The sequence below is a fragment of the Mycothermus thermophilus genome (genome assembly GCF_041956435.1).
Source record: "Mycothermus thermophilus strain CBS 625.91 unplaced genomic scaffold VTJ04scaffold_3, whole genome shotgun sequence".
NCBI classification, from domain to species: Eukaryota; Fungi; Ascomycota; class Sordariomycetes; order Sordariales; family Chaetomiaceae; genus Mycothermus; species Mycothermus thermophilus.
The window spans coordinates 3,469,559-3,485,427 of NW_027191429.1; the positions used below are offsets into that span (position 1 = coordinate 3,469,559).

Here is a 15,869-nt window from a genome sequence, read left to right on the forward strand (position 1 = left end):
GGACTAACGATAGGTCGCTGGGCAGTAAGGACCTTACGTTGACGTTTATACCTACCTAGGTAAGGTAGCCATGCGTCTGTCATCCAGTTGGCGTCGCTGCACCAGCCAGCCCCCGGCCGAGGCCATGGCCAGATAGGCAACCACGTATCCAACCACATCTATCATGGGGCGAATGTGCATAATCTTTGTCGCCTCACCCGACCTGCCTAAGCATCTTCCACAGGGGGTTTGTAAGGACAACTCAACATACCACTGCTGCTTTTGACATAGAGTATCGTGTGTGATACACCTGTGATGTTCATTCAATATGAGTACCCCTTAAACAATGCCGTGGTGGGATATGTCGATCCTGTCCAGACATCTGCTCATGGCTCATAACCCGTGTATTTCCTGTCACATATTTGTTTGCTTTATCTAAACATTCAATGACCAAACACTCAGTGACCATGAGCAGGAGTTCATTGGGAAAGGTTACCAGCTTCGGTTGTCCTCCAGATGAGATGCGAACGCTTGCCGCTCTGAGGCCTTGTCAAAAGAGACCTTTGCAACGGTGTGTAATAGTTGAACGGTAACCACCCACAAGCCTTTGCCCAGCCATCCCTCGAGTTGATGGCGAGCATGGACTCTATGAAGATACTCCCTCATCTCCTGGATACGTGCAGTGTTGTGTTCGATGCATACCTTCCCCACACTATGGCGCAAGGGTCGTTTGCTGACATAGACTGTTAAGAACAATTGGGTCATGGAGATCGAGAAAGACTAACCATACAATGGATGTTTGAGATCTTCCTGACGCATGTCATTGAGAAACCGGTATCCCGCGATCTGTGAGATGATGTAGCCTCTAAGGTGGTCCCAGTCTGCGAGATTGGTTGAAGTATTCGTGTCCTTGGCCATTTCGAGATGAACAATCCCAGACTAGAAATATTTCCTGGGTTTGGAGTCGGAAATATAGAGGATGCTTTACTCCTCTGTTCATTACGCCGTTCTTACATTCCCGCTCCTTTGCCCTGGCTGGAGTCTAAAGTTGTTAATTATGTCCGAGCCTCATCTTGGTCAGGCTGCTGCAGGATTGATTGGGGGGCGACCACGTAATCCTCGCTCCTGAATATATGGCTGCGCCTCCCCCGCGCACCAGGTTGGCTGAGCTGGGGAGGGTAGATCGGGGAATTCTCCATAATTAACATTTGTTGGAATATGGGAATCACCTTTCCATCAGAATACACACCTTTCTGCACAGTTGCGATCAGGAAAGCTACCTGAGCTACCAACAATAAACCGTCTCGTTGACTCTGGGGTCACGAGAACTTGTTGATATCCACTCCGCACAATGTCTTCAACACCCAGTGTGAACCTAAGGCCGCGATGTATTATCTGCGATGAAGAGGTGTTGCTTGTGGATGACAATGAGCCCTAATTGGCGTGTAAGTTGTCCCAAATACTACGAAGGATCTCGGGTATTTCAAGCAAATTCACTAAGAACCATACGAACCGAGCCATGAAGTGTATGGCGACAAGTATGCTGCGAAGTTCCTAGGGTTGGTCTGGAAGCCTTCCATTCGGACGCGTGGTGAATGTTGGAATGGGAATGCCGGGTGAGGTTTGGATTGAACTGCTACGATATTATTAATATAGTCCATAACGAATGCCTCCAGTTCTTCATACGGCACTGTCCCACCCCAGACCGCTACGACCGCCTTTGGGTTGCTAGCTTGCGGCGGAAGTTCCTGTGGCCAGACTCACAGTATCTGGACGTTTTAGCTGAGCTGGAGCACGATTTTCGTCAGGCAGCCAACTCTACATCTTCCTTGCATCTTTCTCTTCTTTCTTTTCCGTCCTTCGTGGTATGTACGGAGCAACTTGGTTTCTCGAAGATCAGATCCCTGCCTGTCGAGGTGGTGCAAATGATCCAGCAGTTCGCACATCCGAACCACCTGCGTCGTTTCATACGCGCTATGGACCTTGCCAGGAAGCTTTCTTCGTTACCTCCAAGCCCCCAAGGAGAGGAACATATACCCTTCGATAGGATTATCTCCTGGAATCGTGGCCATGCACCTGTGCTCCACACGCACGCCAATGTCGACACTCGAGCGCTTCCTCCTATTATTCGTCTCACCATTGACGCCGACGGACTGAAAAGTCTTGAACGCTTATGGAATCATCCGTCATACGAGTTTCATCGTTGTGACAATGAAGCCTTCATTGTTGAGCCTCAAAGCAGGTTTGGTGAGGACTCCTCCAAAGCTCGATTCAAGGCAAGAGAATAACAGCCATCTCAAAATTAAGAAGACGTGTATGAAGGTTAACGGATTAATGCAGTATGGAATGATGTTCTTGGACAAAAGACTAATCGATCCGATGCTGGGCCTTGGGGTTTGGGACACGCCTACGCCTATCGTCCACAACGTGAACATCTTCCTCGGGAGTAACGAAGGCAGTGGGTGGCGCAGTTTGAAGTGCCGTACAGCGTTGCTCAGTGAGATCACTGGAATTACCTTCTTCTGTGACCTTAATTCCAGAGTGGTTGGCTTCCACATGCACACCCCGAGTGCTCCCTCTGCGCAACCAACACATGAACGCTTGATGTCACAAGCACCGGGCGACCTGAGTAGTGCATTGTTCCGGGCAGTCCTCGGCGCCATGCCCATGGAAGCAAAACCACTATCATGGACTTACGTCCCACTCCCGCGGAGGGATCCATTGGCCATCTTCGGCCATGGCGTCGACGACAGAGCCGAGTCGGGCGTCAAGAGCGTGCGATCGTACCTGGTATGTACATCCCTTGCTATTCAGCAGTCCAAATGACAAACTTGGCCCGCCATGTCCTATCACAATGACAGAGGAGCTAAGACCGGCATCGTACCTCTACCGTCCGTCTTACCCAGATCCGGACAGCATCGGGAGTCGAAACGCTTGTTGGGAATGATATCCTGCTTTCCTTCTATAACCCCAAGTTTCGAATCATGAGAAATCCGGCCGGCCTGATGTACAGCATCAGGTCTTATCCAAGTCGATGGTCTTTAATCTGGCCTTACGACTTCCAACCACCGAACCCGCTGGATGATTGGCAACCATCACGCGAGCTGCTCGGACTACCTTCGCGGTACAACTTCTTGCGGGCAGGTTTGAATCCATATCCTTATCACCACTGGTCACACGGGCGCCTCGAGAACGTCGTTCGAGCCGACGTATACCTACGCAGCCACGACCAACGCTCCTGTGCCGGTATCCTCCTTGAGTACGAGAACAACGGATCCCAAGTCGCGCTAGGCGAGGTTCGCTTGCATGTGGACCACTATGTGACGTACCTTAGGCCCCAGTTCATTGGTGTTGAAAAGACCGACACGAGCGATGGTTCTGATATGGATGTTTTGGAAGCCGATGATACAGGAAAATCGGTGTTCTTTGCGCAGGAGCCAGACATGTTGAACGAGGATGTCGATGTCAAGTGGTTTTACATGAAGGGAGTTACAGTGCTGGTTCGCGCCTGGGGCGCCTGGGCAATCGTGTTTTGATACTTCTGGGCTGAGAAAGTATCAGCCTCCTGCTGGGAGCTTGGACTAATAAGCGGCCACAGACAGCCTCGTGACAAGCATGAGGTTCTAGGATTAGAATGGCGGAGGAGATATAGGATGTGAGGTAAGCACCTGGTGCGACAACTATTCATGGGTTCCAATTCGCGGCACATGGGAGAAGTTCAAAATTCACTCGCCCGAGAGGTCAGTTGGGTGTTACGTAGAAGGCAATAAAGGAGAATGCTGATGGATGGATGCCTTGTTGTATTAGTCCTCCATAATTATGGTGAAGCGTCCTTCTCCTGACCTGACTGGCTACCGTAACCTCTTGGCTCCAGGTCCTTCCGACATAATTTACCCAGGGAACCACGCCAGACATAAAACGCGATCCAAGGGAACGTGCGACCAATATTTGTACGTATCATACATTCTCCACGGTGAGAAGGCGATATTGTTGACGGCAGGAAGAGTGGTTGGCGGTTTTCCAGGCTTGGCTTAGCCCCTAATATTACTCGCCAGACACACCAACTGTCACCACCGGAGCGGAAAAGGGTTACGCCGCCTACTTAGGTACCTGGAGGCTGCTACCTAAACCCCATGGTTTACGGCCCGTCAATGTTGTGGAGATCACTTCAGGTCATTGACAGCGGCCGGTTGTGTCCGCCAATTTGGTAAAATTAATCAATCGATTGGCAAGATTATACCAGTTGAGCACACAGATATCCGGTCCTTCGGCGACATAGGCGTCCTATCCGCCACAATGTCACATAGGTCGCTGCCAGGCTTCCGGGGCAAAGGCCCGAGATGCATCATCTGCGACTAACTTCATATAATCCCCAAGGATGGAGGGGAGGACGAGCCATGGCTGGCGTGGAAGTTCTCACAACAGCGCCTCGACGATTCTCCTAGTCAAAATTCTGATACGAAAGGGAACATCATAGTGTACGGACAGTATCATGATGGGAGGTTCTTGGACATCGTTTGGCGGCCCACATATGATATGATATATGAAGACGGCCCTAAGCCTGTCCTGGAACACACACGCTATTCCCTGGCTCATTAGGAATGTATTCAGATTTTCATGCGACACTGTTCCGTTCCATGGCGCTGGGACCGCCTCTGGGTCACCAGCATGTGGCGTCGCCATCTATGGCTGTGGTCGGAGTGCTCAGATGCTCTACCAGAGGTACAAGTTGACTTACGTCTGTCAGCCGAAGCCTCCTCGTCGCTCCGCTCTTTGCGTTCTTTGTGCAATGTGTTCAGCAACTTGGCTTTCCGAAAATCAGCACGCTGCCAGTTGAGGTGGTGGCAATCATCCAGAGGTATACACGTCCGCACCGCCTAGACCGTTTCATCCGCGCCATGGAGCTTGCTAGGAAACTGTCATCCATTCCCGCTAGCCTAAACAGAGCGGAGGATGTATTGCTCGGCCGGGTGGTATTCTGGGAGCGCGGGTGCACGCCGGTCCTCCGACCGTCACCCGACACTACGATCGCAGGCGGGTTTCCCGATAACTTACCCCTATCATTCGTCTCGCCATCGATGTCGACGGTTTTAAAAAGCTTGAACGCCTTTGGGATTATCCCCCATATGAACTCCACCGATCTGGTGACGAGGCCTTCATCGTGAGACACCAGGCCTGCTTTGATGAAATAGCCCGATTCAAGGCAAGATGACAACCACTTCTGGCTTTAACTAATTATCTTTAGTATTACGATCTAACAAGGCTAACGGAGTGTGCACACAACCGTTAGTACGGTATGATGTTCTTGCCCAAATCAGATTCCCTAAACGATGTCTGGTTCTGGGACACGCCGACGCCCATCGATTTCGGGGAGAGTCTATTTCCTGAATTAGGTGGCCCCGACGGGTCGTGCGATATGTCTTGGCACACCGCGTTGCTCAGCGAGGTCACTGGCATCACATTCTTCTGCTTTCTGGCCCTGGACGGTCCTCGGCTGCTCGGCGTCCGCATGCATACTCGGAACTTTCCATCTGCGGAGCCGACTGACCGCATTCTGGATTCTCAGGAACTCTCAGAACAGATATTATGGGTCTACGTGCCACTCCCGCGAAGTGACCCATTGGCCATTTTTGGGCATGCCGTTGCCGAGCAAAAACGCGAGCCCATTTGTTTGCGAACATACCTCGTACGTCTCCGACCCATCCGACATTAATGGAATCGACCACTTCCCAGCACGTAGTAACCAAGCTGACCTGAAATTCTCCCGCAGATCCGCACAGCGTCAGGAGTCGAGACCGTAGTTGGAGATTCTATCTTGAGTGAAGTTCGCTGCAAAGTTCAGTTCCAAATCACAAGGAACCCAGCGGGACTGCTGTACGGCATTATGGGCTACCAGTCAACCTGTTCTTTGATCGCGGCTTACAGCAACCCTCCCCGCTTCCCAGCCCATAAAGACGACTGTGAACTTGTCGACGTGCCTCGAGGCTGGGACTTCTCGCCTGCGACTTTAAGTCCGTACCATGACAGTCACCGGTCGTATGCGCGACTTGAGAATGTTTGTCCGGGCCCACGTTTACATGGGGTGCGAAGATGAGAACAGCTGCACCGGCATCCTGCTTGAGTACGAGAACGGTTCTCAGTGCACGCTGGGCCAAGTCCGGCTGCACGTGGATCGCTATGTGACATATGACAAACCTCTGTTTATTGGCATTGAAGACGGTGAGACGGGGAGAGGTGAAATGGAAGAGGAGGAGGTGACGGTGGAGTTCCTTTTGGTATACTTTGCGCAGGTGCCGGACGAGACACGAGACTCCGTGCAGTGGTTTCATATGAAGGGCGAGCTGGTGTCCTGGTTCGGACCTGTTGGCTACTGGTTCGAAACTGAACGTCTGAGCAACTATGAGTCTGCTCGGAAAGCGGTCAATGAGGACGCTGCTGGAACGACCTCGTGACCGGTATGAAGGGTACAGAAATACTACCTCGACCTGACGAACTGAGCGCTGACATATCCGCAGGTGTTTGGGGCATGAGGCACTTCTTGGAATGGAAGTATCAACCAAACGATGTGATCGAGGGGAAAAAAAGTGCGATGCCCCAGAAGTCTATCTCTGTCAGGAAGGCGTCAAATACTTCACGTCTCGTGTGAAGGTGCTGGATAGATGAAGGCAGGTGATTGGGGTGCCAGTCTAAGGCCAAGTGAGCTTGAAAGGTTCTCTTCACCACTCTCAATATCAATTGGCCTACCAACTGCGGCAATCCAGTGGGTGTGTGCTGTTCAATCATGGCTCCAACACAACGGTTAGGTTCTCTTCACGGGAACACCGCAGGATACCGAGGAATCGAAGGATCTGAAGACCGTCAGCTGGAAAACCTGGTTCAGGTCATCATCGCTCCCGGGGTTTGGTGAGCATAAGGTTGCACTGTCGAGCCTGCAGGATCTGCATTGGATCCCAAATAGGCATCAAGTTGTCGGTTGGATCCGAGGGTAATCTTGGTCTCTGACATTGTCCTCGTTCCATAGCATCGCGCCAGTATAAAAGCTTAATTCTCGGTTTCCAACTTACGAGGAGTCTGGGCCGACTGAATGGGACTGTGCCTTATGGTCTTGCTCAGCCCGCTTAGTACAAGTAGAAACGTGGCAACCTAGGTACCTTACCTCAGGTGGAATTCACCTTTCAATATTCGGTGTACTGTGTCGGCGTTTGCTGACGTCTGGGTTGTCTCTCGCTCGCTGCACCCCAGATATGGTCCTACTCCGAAGCGCCTAGGGGGAAGGTGACTGTGATACAGGAAGGAATCCTGGATTCCTGCCTTGTTGGGGAGGAAGAAACAATGTCAGTTCCAAACCAGCCCACAAAAGAATTGTTGGTTGCCGCACTGCAGATCCCTCGGTTTTCGCTTGTGGCTTGCTCCCATGCCAAGCACAGAAAAGCGCTGGGGGAAATGCCGTTCGGCCATGCAGGATGAAGGTTATTTTTCCTATCTTGCGCCATCGATAAGAACGGTAGTAGCCGCCAACTGCTGCTCTGACCTGGTAGCTGAGGAAAGAGTAGGAGGTACATTCGATGCCGCCCAAGTCAAGGTATCACCAGATGTACCCTTCTCAAGGGTTGTCTCCGCCGCCGAGCCGCAGAGACGGCATGAGACAGGGGCATCTGCCGCTTTGGAGGGTAGCCGATAGTTGAAGTGGGCATGCCTTATTCGGAAGGTGGTTCTAAGTCCAGCCAATCAGGAGCGAGTGTCAAGACTTGCCCTCTCCTACCGGCAGCATTCTTGTCTCCTTTCTGCGTCTGGAAGAAAGCACTTGCTATTGACAGACATGAACAGTCAGGAGGGTCCCATTAACACAAGTCTTGGGTTGAATTGCATCACCTTCCGCCTGACATGCTTAATCGGAACACAACGCGTCTTGGGCAGCGAGCCAAATCAATTCGAGGCTCGGTCAGGAAGATGGCGGCCCCGGCTTGGGTGCCCGTCAGTTGGACATGGATCGGAATCTCACATGGATGCGGGGGGAAACATGTCAGGCAGCTTGCGTGCTTGCCCATGCGAACAATTCATATATTATTCCAACCGCCGCCATGGCTGTCGCACCTCTCGGTCCCGGACGGGTCTGCTTCTGGTCGCGCGGGTATCAGATGTCAACGTCGATGGAACAGTGAAGAGTAAACCGTGAACTGAAACCACTCTCCGTCGCCCTCTCCGTCCTCTACAATCCGAAAACATGGCGACCATCGAGACGTCCAAGGCGGCCGACGCCAAGGACGAGATCTCTCCGGCCGGCATCAGCGAGAAGAAAGTCGACGCCACGGATCTCCCGGCCTACGATTCTTCCAGCGGCAATGAAAAGATCGAGTCCAGTGAGGAGGTGATCATTATCACCGGCTCTGATGCCGCCAACCACCTTCTCCCCATGAGGGACGATCATGAGCCCGCCCTCACTTTCCGCAGCATCTTCCTGGCCACCATCTTGTCCTGCTTCCAGGCTGTCATGTACCAGATCTACACTGTAGGGCATCCATCTCGTGGTTGTGCACGTCCCGTAAGACTTACATCATTTAGTTCAAACCCACGCAAGTTACCATCGGCGGTACCTTCATTGTGCTCATTGCCTACTTCATGGGCAAGGCCTGGGCTGCTGTGTTTCCCCGTGGCGACAGGATGGAAGCGAAATGGAGAGAAGCCGGCGGCACTGGAAAGCTTCCTCTCAAGATCCGGGTCGCCAAGTTCATCAACCCCGGCCATTGGAACCTTAAGGAGCACTCCATCTGCGCCATTACCGCCACCTCGGCCTCCAACTCGGCCGCCAGCGTCATGGTGTTTGCCGCTCAGGACCTCTTCTACGGAGTCCCCATCAGCGCTGTCACCGTGATCCTGTGCGTTTTGTCGATCGGTCTGTTCGGTTACGGCATTGCCGGCCTGATGCGCCCCTTTGCCGTCTGGCACGTCGATGCCGTCTACTGGAGCACCCTTCCCACCGTCAAGACGCTTCAGGGTCTGCACTGGCAGGAGGTCAAGAACTCCAAGCCGCTGCGATGGTTCTGGTATAGCTTCTTTGGCATGTTCATCTACGAGTTCCTCCCGGCCTACGTCTGGCCCTGGCTCAACTCGGTGTCCATTCCATGCCTTGCCGCTATGCACGCCACTGGCGAGAAGGCCAAGGTCCTCACGAACCTCTTTGGTGGCTCCGTGAACAACGAGGGCTTGGGCCTTTTCAACCTCTCGTTTGACTGGCAATATGTAAGTTAGAACCCGTGCCTGCTTTGGCGAACATTGCTGACCGTTGCTAGATCACCTCCTTCAACACCTCCTTGCCCCTCGTCCTCCAGGCCCACGTCGCCCTCGGCTACATCATCTGCTGCGCCGTCATGCTTGGCATCTACTACACCAATGCTTGGGACTCTCGGTCGCTGCCGTTCATGTCGACGCGCCTCCGGTCCGAGGATGGTGGCACGTATCCTGTCCAGAAGGTGTTCGTCAACGGCATCTTGGACAAGGCGGCTCTCGAGAAATACGGCATCCCGCGCTTGACGGGCAGCTTTGCCTACTCCATGTTTATTGCGAACGCTGCCGTACGTTAGGTTTCCAATTGCGCCTGGAGCAAACTCAAACGACTGACATGTTGTTAGATTGGCGCTCTCATCACGCATTGCTTCCTGTTCTGGGGCAAGGACGTTGTCAGGGCATACAAGAGTGCTAAGAATGGCAAGGCTGAAGACCGCCATCATGAGCACATGATGAAGCACTATAAGGAGACGCCGTTTTGGTGGTACGTTGTGACCTTGGTTCTCAGCTTCGTCCTTGGTCTCGTTGTCGTCACGACCCAGAACATTACGCTCCCCTGGTGGGCGTACATCGTGGCCCTGCTTCTGGGAATCTTCATCGCACCTCTGGTAAGTGTTATGTGTATTCTTGGCTAGAATTCCATGGGCTAACGCTCTGTCAGAGCACTCTGCTCTACTCCCGCTTCGGCAATGGTATCGCCACCAACAACCTGTCCAAGATGCTTGCTGGCTTGGTCCTTCCGGAGCGTCCCGTTGGCAACATGTACTTCGCCGCCTGGTCGCACAATGTCATTGCGAACGCCGTCACCCTCTGTAACGACCTGAAGATGGGCGAATACCGTAAGCGTCCCCATTTTCGATTGCGCTGGGAGCATCCTCTGACCCGTCACAGTTAAAATTCCCCCGCGCGTCATGTTCCTCACCCAAGTCTATGGCACCATTCTCGGTGGTTTCGTCAACTACGCTGTCATGACCTCTATTGTGTCTGCCAACCGCGACCACCTCATCAACTCGGACGGTAACAGCTCGTGGTCTGGTGCCACCATCCAGTCTTACAACACCAATGCCGTTTCATGGGCGTTGGCTGGGTACCTCTACAAGGCTGGCACGCGGTACATGATGGTTCCCATTGGCTTGGCTGTTGGAGCTGGCCTCGTCATCATTCACCGCGTCATTGTTCAAGTATGTGACGCTCCCCTTGCATAGCCCTTCCAACTTGCGACAGACAACTGACCGAACGCAGTTCGTCCCTAAAATCCGCAATTTCTCGCTCTACGATATCAACATGCCCCAGCTCATCCAGTACTCGGGCATGATCCCCTACCTCCAGTCGCAGACCTGCGTCATTCTCAGCCAGATCCTCAGCGGCTTCTTTGTGCAGTTCTACCTGCGCAACTACCGCCCGCGCATCTTCAAGGACTACTCTTACCTCATCACGGGCGCCTTCGACGGTGCCGCTCTGTCAGCCCTGTTCATCTTGTCGTTCGCGGTGTTTGGTGCTGGCGGTCCCTCGATTGAGTTCCCCAAGTGGTGGGGTAACAACGTGGATGGGTACTATGACCTCTGCCCGATGGAGGAGTAAGGGGATAAGGTCGGGAAGATTTAAGAGTGGATGGATGTGTTTTTGAGGCGTTAATGTTGGATAGAGTTTGTCAATTCCATTGCATTCTCATCATCTTCTAGGGTTTCCAAGCGCAAAATCTGTGACCCATGAGAAGCATATGCGTGACGTAGCCAAGTAGCACGTAACAACTACGGACGGATGTCTTTGCGGAGTTGAGAGGCTAGTAAAAGGAACAAAATGGTGACTGACCTCAATCTTAGTTATATCTGACTTGGTTGTAGTCTCAGCAATTGTTCCTAGGCTTCCTTCTCGACACATGTTGTCTGTTTCTCCTATGTTCCTGGAAGGCTCCTAGTTAACAAGAGCGGGAATCGGTGTTCGGAACAGCCTGAGCAGAGGCCGTTGGCGGGTACTGCACCCCAAGGCTGAAAGAAACCCTGCATGGCCAAGGCAGCAGATGAGGCTCGCCTTTCCCTTCTCCGGTGAATAACTTCAGCGACGTTGATCTAAAGTCTCCCCACCGTCATCAGACAACCCAAATGGCCTGATTATGATGTTTTCTTGACATTGTTTGTCTTCAGATATCCGACCAGGCTCCCCGTAAGCATGAGGTTTTCACGGAGCAACTCACGTCCGACGAGCGAGACGCGCTCGACCCCTGGGTTACATCGCGTCGCGCGGAAGCTAGGTTCCAAAATTTCGGCATGATTTTGGAAGTGGCTCAGCATAACGGTTAATACTACGTACTCCTTTTGTTAAAGACAATGATATTCCTTGAGACATGGAATAGATATAGTTGAACTTTGATCTCTCTGGCCCTCATCTCCAGCCTCTTTCTTTCCCTTTGCGCACTTCCCGACAACCGCGACGCCGTCCTCCCCGACCTTCAACAAGTCCCCTGACCAACCGACGCGACAACCTCAGACCCACCACCTTCTCAACGACAATGCGCCGCTCAAGGCTCATCCCGTTCATTCTCTCCAGCCTGGGGGCTTCCACGGCTCTCGCCGCCGCCGCCGTCGGCAACAAGCCCGTTCTGGCCTCCATTCCGATGAGCGGACTGCTCTCCCGGCGGCAGATCGACCAATGCTCTGCCTCGAACATCTGCCACGAGTGTTTCGGCGACGGGTACCTGGTGTGCGACAACGTCGGGTGCTTTAACCCAGACGAGCATCACCAGTGCTGCAATAATGGGAGTGAGTGAATAGTGGCCAGCAGGAGCGATGATTTGGTAGCTATGGTATGGTGACGACAAGAAAGCTGACATGGGGTGGATGAAAAGACCTCTGCATTGGCAAGACAAACAAGTGCTGCGAGAACTGGGTAAGCTTCCCTCTCGGTGAAAGTCTTTAAATGAAGCACGCTAACTCCCTCTCTCCGCAGGGCGGCCCCGGCGTGACCGGCACCAAAGGCGCTCCCACGGCAGAACCGACCGAAGAACCGGGGAATACGGGCTTTCTCTGCACTGCCGAAGACAACGGCGAGGAGTGCTGCCAGCGCGGCGGGAAGGACATCCACTACTGCTCGGGCAAGTTTCCCCGGTACCGCTGCTACGAATCCACGACGCAGTGGTGCTGCACCGACGGGTCGGTGTGTGATGAGGAGGGCTGCTGTGATCTTTTTGTGAGTATCCCCTATTCCTCCAAAAGCAAGCCTGTCTGGCTGTTTCGTCGGTAGGAGGTTGAGAGCGCGCCGACTGACTTGCCCTCCAGAACGCGAGCCCAACGCACCCTTGGACGACCGGAGCTGTCCCGACGCCAACCCGTAGCAGCACTTCCAGCTCTGCTGGTTCAACGGGCAGCACAACGACCGACAGCACAACCACTTCCTCGGTTGCTGCTGAGGAGACCGCTGCAGACACAACGGAGGATGCTCTCGCGCCAACTTCTACCGGGGGCGCTGCTCCGACTCTGAGGCCGGAGCTGCTTGCTGTTGGAGTTGCGGCTCTTGGAATGGCGTTGATGTAACAGGAATGACTGTGTACAGGACAGAAAAAACTTGCATAAGACATGTAATGTTGTGTATAGACTTAGAATTAGTGTCTCAAATCTATACCTAGAGACCCGGTTCGGAGTCGTTATTATGCGCGTCTAGCAATTAACTTCAAGAGCAGGGCATGAACCTAGTGTCTATATGTAATAACGTTGCGGAGATCCCAGGGTATATCCACCGCTTATTCCCTCCTCGAATCCTCCTGTGCGTTCCCACCGTTCTGACCATTCGCATGGTTCCCATTTGGTTCCGAATCTTCCGAGGTCGTCATGATAAACAACCCCTCATGTCCATGGTCAACCAGCACCACCCCTTTCCCAACCTTGTTGATCCAGTCATTCGTCCCTCCCCGCTTCATGCACACCTCTGAGGTCTTGCCCGGCCAGAGCATCGTCCCCATGAGCCGGCCGGCGGACGTGGCTTCAATCATCCTCCGCAGGTAGGCGATCCTGCCGCGGCCCCTGATAGCCTGAACCACCCACACTCCTACCACCAAAAAAGCCAGCACAAGCACCACAATCGCGGGGATCATGAACAATAAGTGGTACCTGACACGGCGGCGCCAGACCGTGACGGGGACCGTCACCCCATCACCTGTTCCGCCGCTATTGTTGTTGGCGCTCCCCTCCTCCCTTTTCTTCAGCCCGGCAGCCGACGATGATACTGACTTCGCATCCTCCAACCCCCACCCCCTCGTCCCAACGACCGAATTCGCAGCCACATCCGTCCACACCCTCCTGACCAACTCCGCGGCGCCCTCCTCGCTCGCGCTCAGCTCCCTCCACAGCCTGTACGTGGCGAGGCTCGTCGCGCCCGAGTAATCCGCGTACCCTTCGTATCCCACGCTCCCCGGACGGCGGATCGTGAAGGCCGCCTGCAGAGCTTGCGTGTAAAAGTCCACGCCGGGCAGGTTCTGGCCTTGGCTTGTTGGGGAGTAATCGGTGCCTTGGAGGAGCGGGGTGAGGGTCGAGGTCAGCAGGCCGGGGAGCTGCAGGGATGGAGAACGGTGGGTGGTGACGGTGATGTTCGTGGGCGGATTCCTGATAAGAGAAGACGAGGGCGTGATCAGTCCCCAAAGCGGCTGAGCGGAGGTGAGGTTGATTTTGAGGGGGCGCATGTCTTCAACCGCCCACAAAGGCCAAGAGTCTGGATTGTTGGTGGAGTAGGTCTTGGGAACAGCGGCGATGGCACGGAGCGAGGAGAGCTCGGTGCCTGGGGCGTTGCTGGTGGCGTTGTGGCTGAACGTGACGGTGCGGACGCTTGCGCGCATCGAGGCTGCGCAGCTGTAGATCGGGATGGACCAGCGGGAACCGGGCTGCGGGCTGAGCTCGGCGTTGGGAACGTCGGTGTCTATCCGCCGAGCGGCGCCGTAAATGACGCCGCACCCGACGAGGGCCGCGTCGAGGTAGGCCGGGGTGGTGGTGTTGGCGCCGGCGCAGATCTCGGAGATGAGGTTGAAGTGTGCCTTGCTGATGCCAAAGGGGTTGCTGGATGACTTGTTCCGCGGAGGAGTCGCTGGAAGGGCCAGGTACTCTCCATAGTCCATCGTCGTTCGTATCGCCAGGTATTCGACAGAGAAGGCGCTCAGGTCCAACGAGCCAAAATTCTCAGCCCCGGAAGCCGATCCGTTGTTTGTGAACCGCATGCCTTCAGTGACATCCAGGCGTTTGATGGTATCCTCATCGTCAAAGTCCGTCGCGTTGAAGAATGCCAGCGTCAAGTAGTTAGCCGCCCAAGCAGCCTTCCACGCGCGCTCTCTCAGGTTGATGCCATCCTGTCCGTTGCCCTTGACGGCGTCGTAGGTAAGGTCGGGCTTCTCTCGCGCGAGCTTCGAAAACCCTCCGTGATCAACTAAGGCGAGCTCTCGCGGAGAGAGCCGTGACGTGTTGTTCTGCGAGAGGACGAACTCGAGAGTAACGTTGAGGTCGACGCACTGCACATCCGGCTCCATGAACAAGATATCCTCGGTCCACGTCGAGCCATACTCAAACGCCTGCGCCGGGGCGGTATGGTTCCGGAACCCGATACCGCCGCCTCCATTCCGTCCCTCTCTCGCGTCCACCACGAGTCCATCGACCAGATGAATATCCTTCTCCAACGCCACAACCCCAACCTGCCGATACCCGCTCTTCACATACCAGCCGTACTCCCCAAACGCATCCGACGCGTTCATCTGCGTGCGCCACTGGATGTCAAAAATGCTGGCCACGCTCTCCCCGATCGCCTCAGCCCCCTCGCGAAACGCGTCATACCAAACCCTCGGGATATCCCTCCCGTACACCACGCCGGTGCAGTTCTGCAATAGCCCCTGTTGCACGCACGTCCGGTTCACCCACGAACCAGGGCAAGCCTCTGTGCCGCACGCGCGCGTAAACGGTGCGACCAACCGCGCCGACGCGCTGCCGTATCCAAAAGCCGAGGCATCCTGGACATACGCAAACTGGATCTCTTTAGTCCCCTGCGCGGGCTCAACGACCTGGTACAGGCCTAGCGGCGTCACGACGGAGGCGGCAGAAATGAGCAAGACGGTGATGGTCTGGAAGAGCAGGCCGTTGCTAACCCGGCGCCGGACGCCACGGCGTGCGGCGCTGTCAGTTTGCAGGAGGGTAGGCCACGGCGAGGCGTGCAGCGCCCGGGCGAGGACGGACCATGTTGCTGCCGTGTTGGTTGGAGTGACAAAGGCGAGGAGGGCGGCGGGGAAGGCGACAGAGACGATGCATTGTACTGAAAGGGGGTGGTTAGCAACACTTCTCATCACAGAGAGGCTCACAAGGTAGTTAGGAGAGCCTTACGCACGAATACGCCGGCCGCGATGAGGCCAGATACATGGCCGACCGAAAGGTCTACCATGTTTGCTGGCTGCTACCTCTTAGTGAAGACTTGCGGTCTGTCTGGAATCGTGGTGACTTGCAGCAGACGCGCAGCCAGACGCGACCTTTTGCGTCAGGGGCTCGCGGCTTGGACCGGGCCTTAAACTTCATGCACCGTTACATTGGAGGTCGGTGCAAATTAGGCCGTCTTACACGTTGAAACGGCCGCTACAGGGGCGG

At 54.5% G+C, this 15,869-nt stretch overlaps 5 protein-coding genes across 5 annotated transcripts; 4 read left to right on the forward strand and 1 right to left on the reverse strand.

Annotated features, from left to right (window-relative positions):
• Positions 1-2,358: 2,358 nt before the first annotated feature.
• Positions 2,359-3,515, forward strand: VTJ04DRAFT_5421 (uncharacterized protein; the record flags this gene model as incomplete). The annotated part of the gene is made up of 2 exons (XM_069363536.1): positions 2,359-2,762; positions 3,203-3,515. 2 exons carry the CDS (start codon positions 2,359-2,361, stop codon positions 3,513-3,515), a joined length of 717 nt encoding a protein of 238 aa, XP_069220372.1.
• Positions 3,516-5,999: 2,484 nt separating this feature from the next.
• Positions 6,000-6,431, forward strand: VTJ04DRAFT_5422 (uncharacterized protein; the record flags this gene model as incomplete). Its single annotated transcript, XM_069363537.1, has 1 exon — positions 6,000-6,431. One exon carries the CDS (start codon positions 6,000-6,002, stop codon positions 6,429-6,431), a length of 432 nt encoding a protein of 143 aa, XP_069220373.1.
• A 1,772-nt stretch (positions 6,432-8,203) lies between these two features.
• On the forward strand, positions 8,204-10,845 carry VTJ04DRAFT_5423 (uncharacterized protein; the record flags this gene model as incomplete). Its single annotated transcript, XM_069363538.1, has 7 exons — positions 8,204-8,488; positions 8,542-9,219; positions 9,270-9,551; positions 9,609-9,872; positions 9,926-10,103; positions 10,156-10,445; positions 10,507-10,845. 7 exons carry the CDS (start codon positions 8,204-8,206, stop codon positions 10,843-10,845), a joined length of 2,316 nt encoding a protein of 771 aa, XP_069220374.1.
• A 928-nt stretch (positions 10,846-11,773) lies between these two features.
• VTJ04DRAFT_5424 (uncharacterized protein) lies at positions 11,774-12,794 on the forward strand (the record flags this gene model as incomplete). Its single annotated transcript, XM_069363539.1, has 4 exons — positions 11,774-12,023; positions 12,110-12,150; positions 12,211-12,450; positions 12,540-12,794. The coding sequence occupies 4 exons, from the start codon at positions 11,774-11,776 to the stop codon at positions 12,792-12,794; spliced, it is 786 nt and encodes a 261-aa protein (XP_069220375.1).
• Positions 12,795-13,000: 206 nt separating this feature from the next.
• VTJ04DRAFT_5425 (uncharacterized protein) lies at positions 13,001-15,669 on the reverse strand (the record flags this gene model as incomplete). Its single annotated transcript, XM_069363540.1, has 2 exons — positions 13,001-15,543; positions 15,612-15,669. 2 exons carry the CDS (start codon positions 15,667-15,669, stop codon positions 13,001-13,003), a joined length of 2,601 nt encoding a protein of 866 aa, XP_069220376.1.
• Between the last annotated feature and the right edge of the window lie 200 nt (positions 15,670-15,869).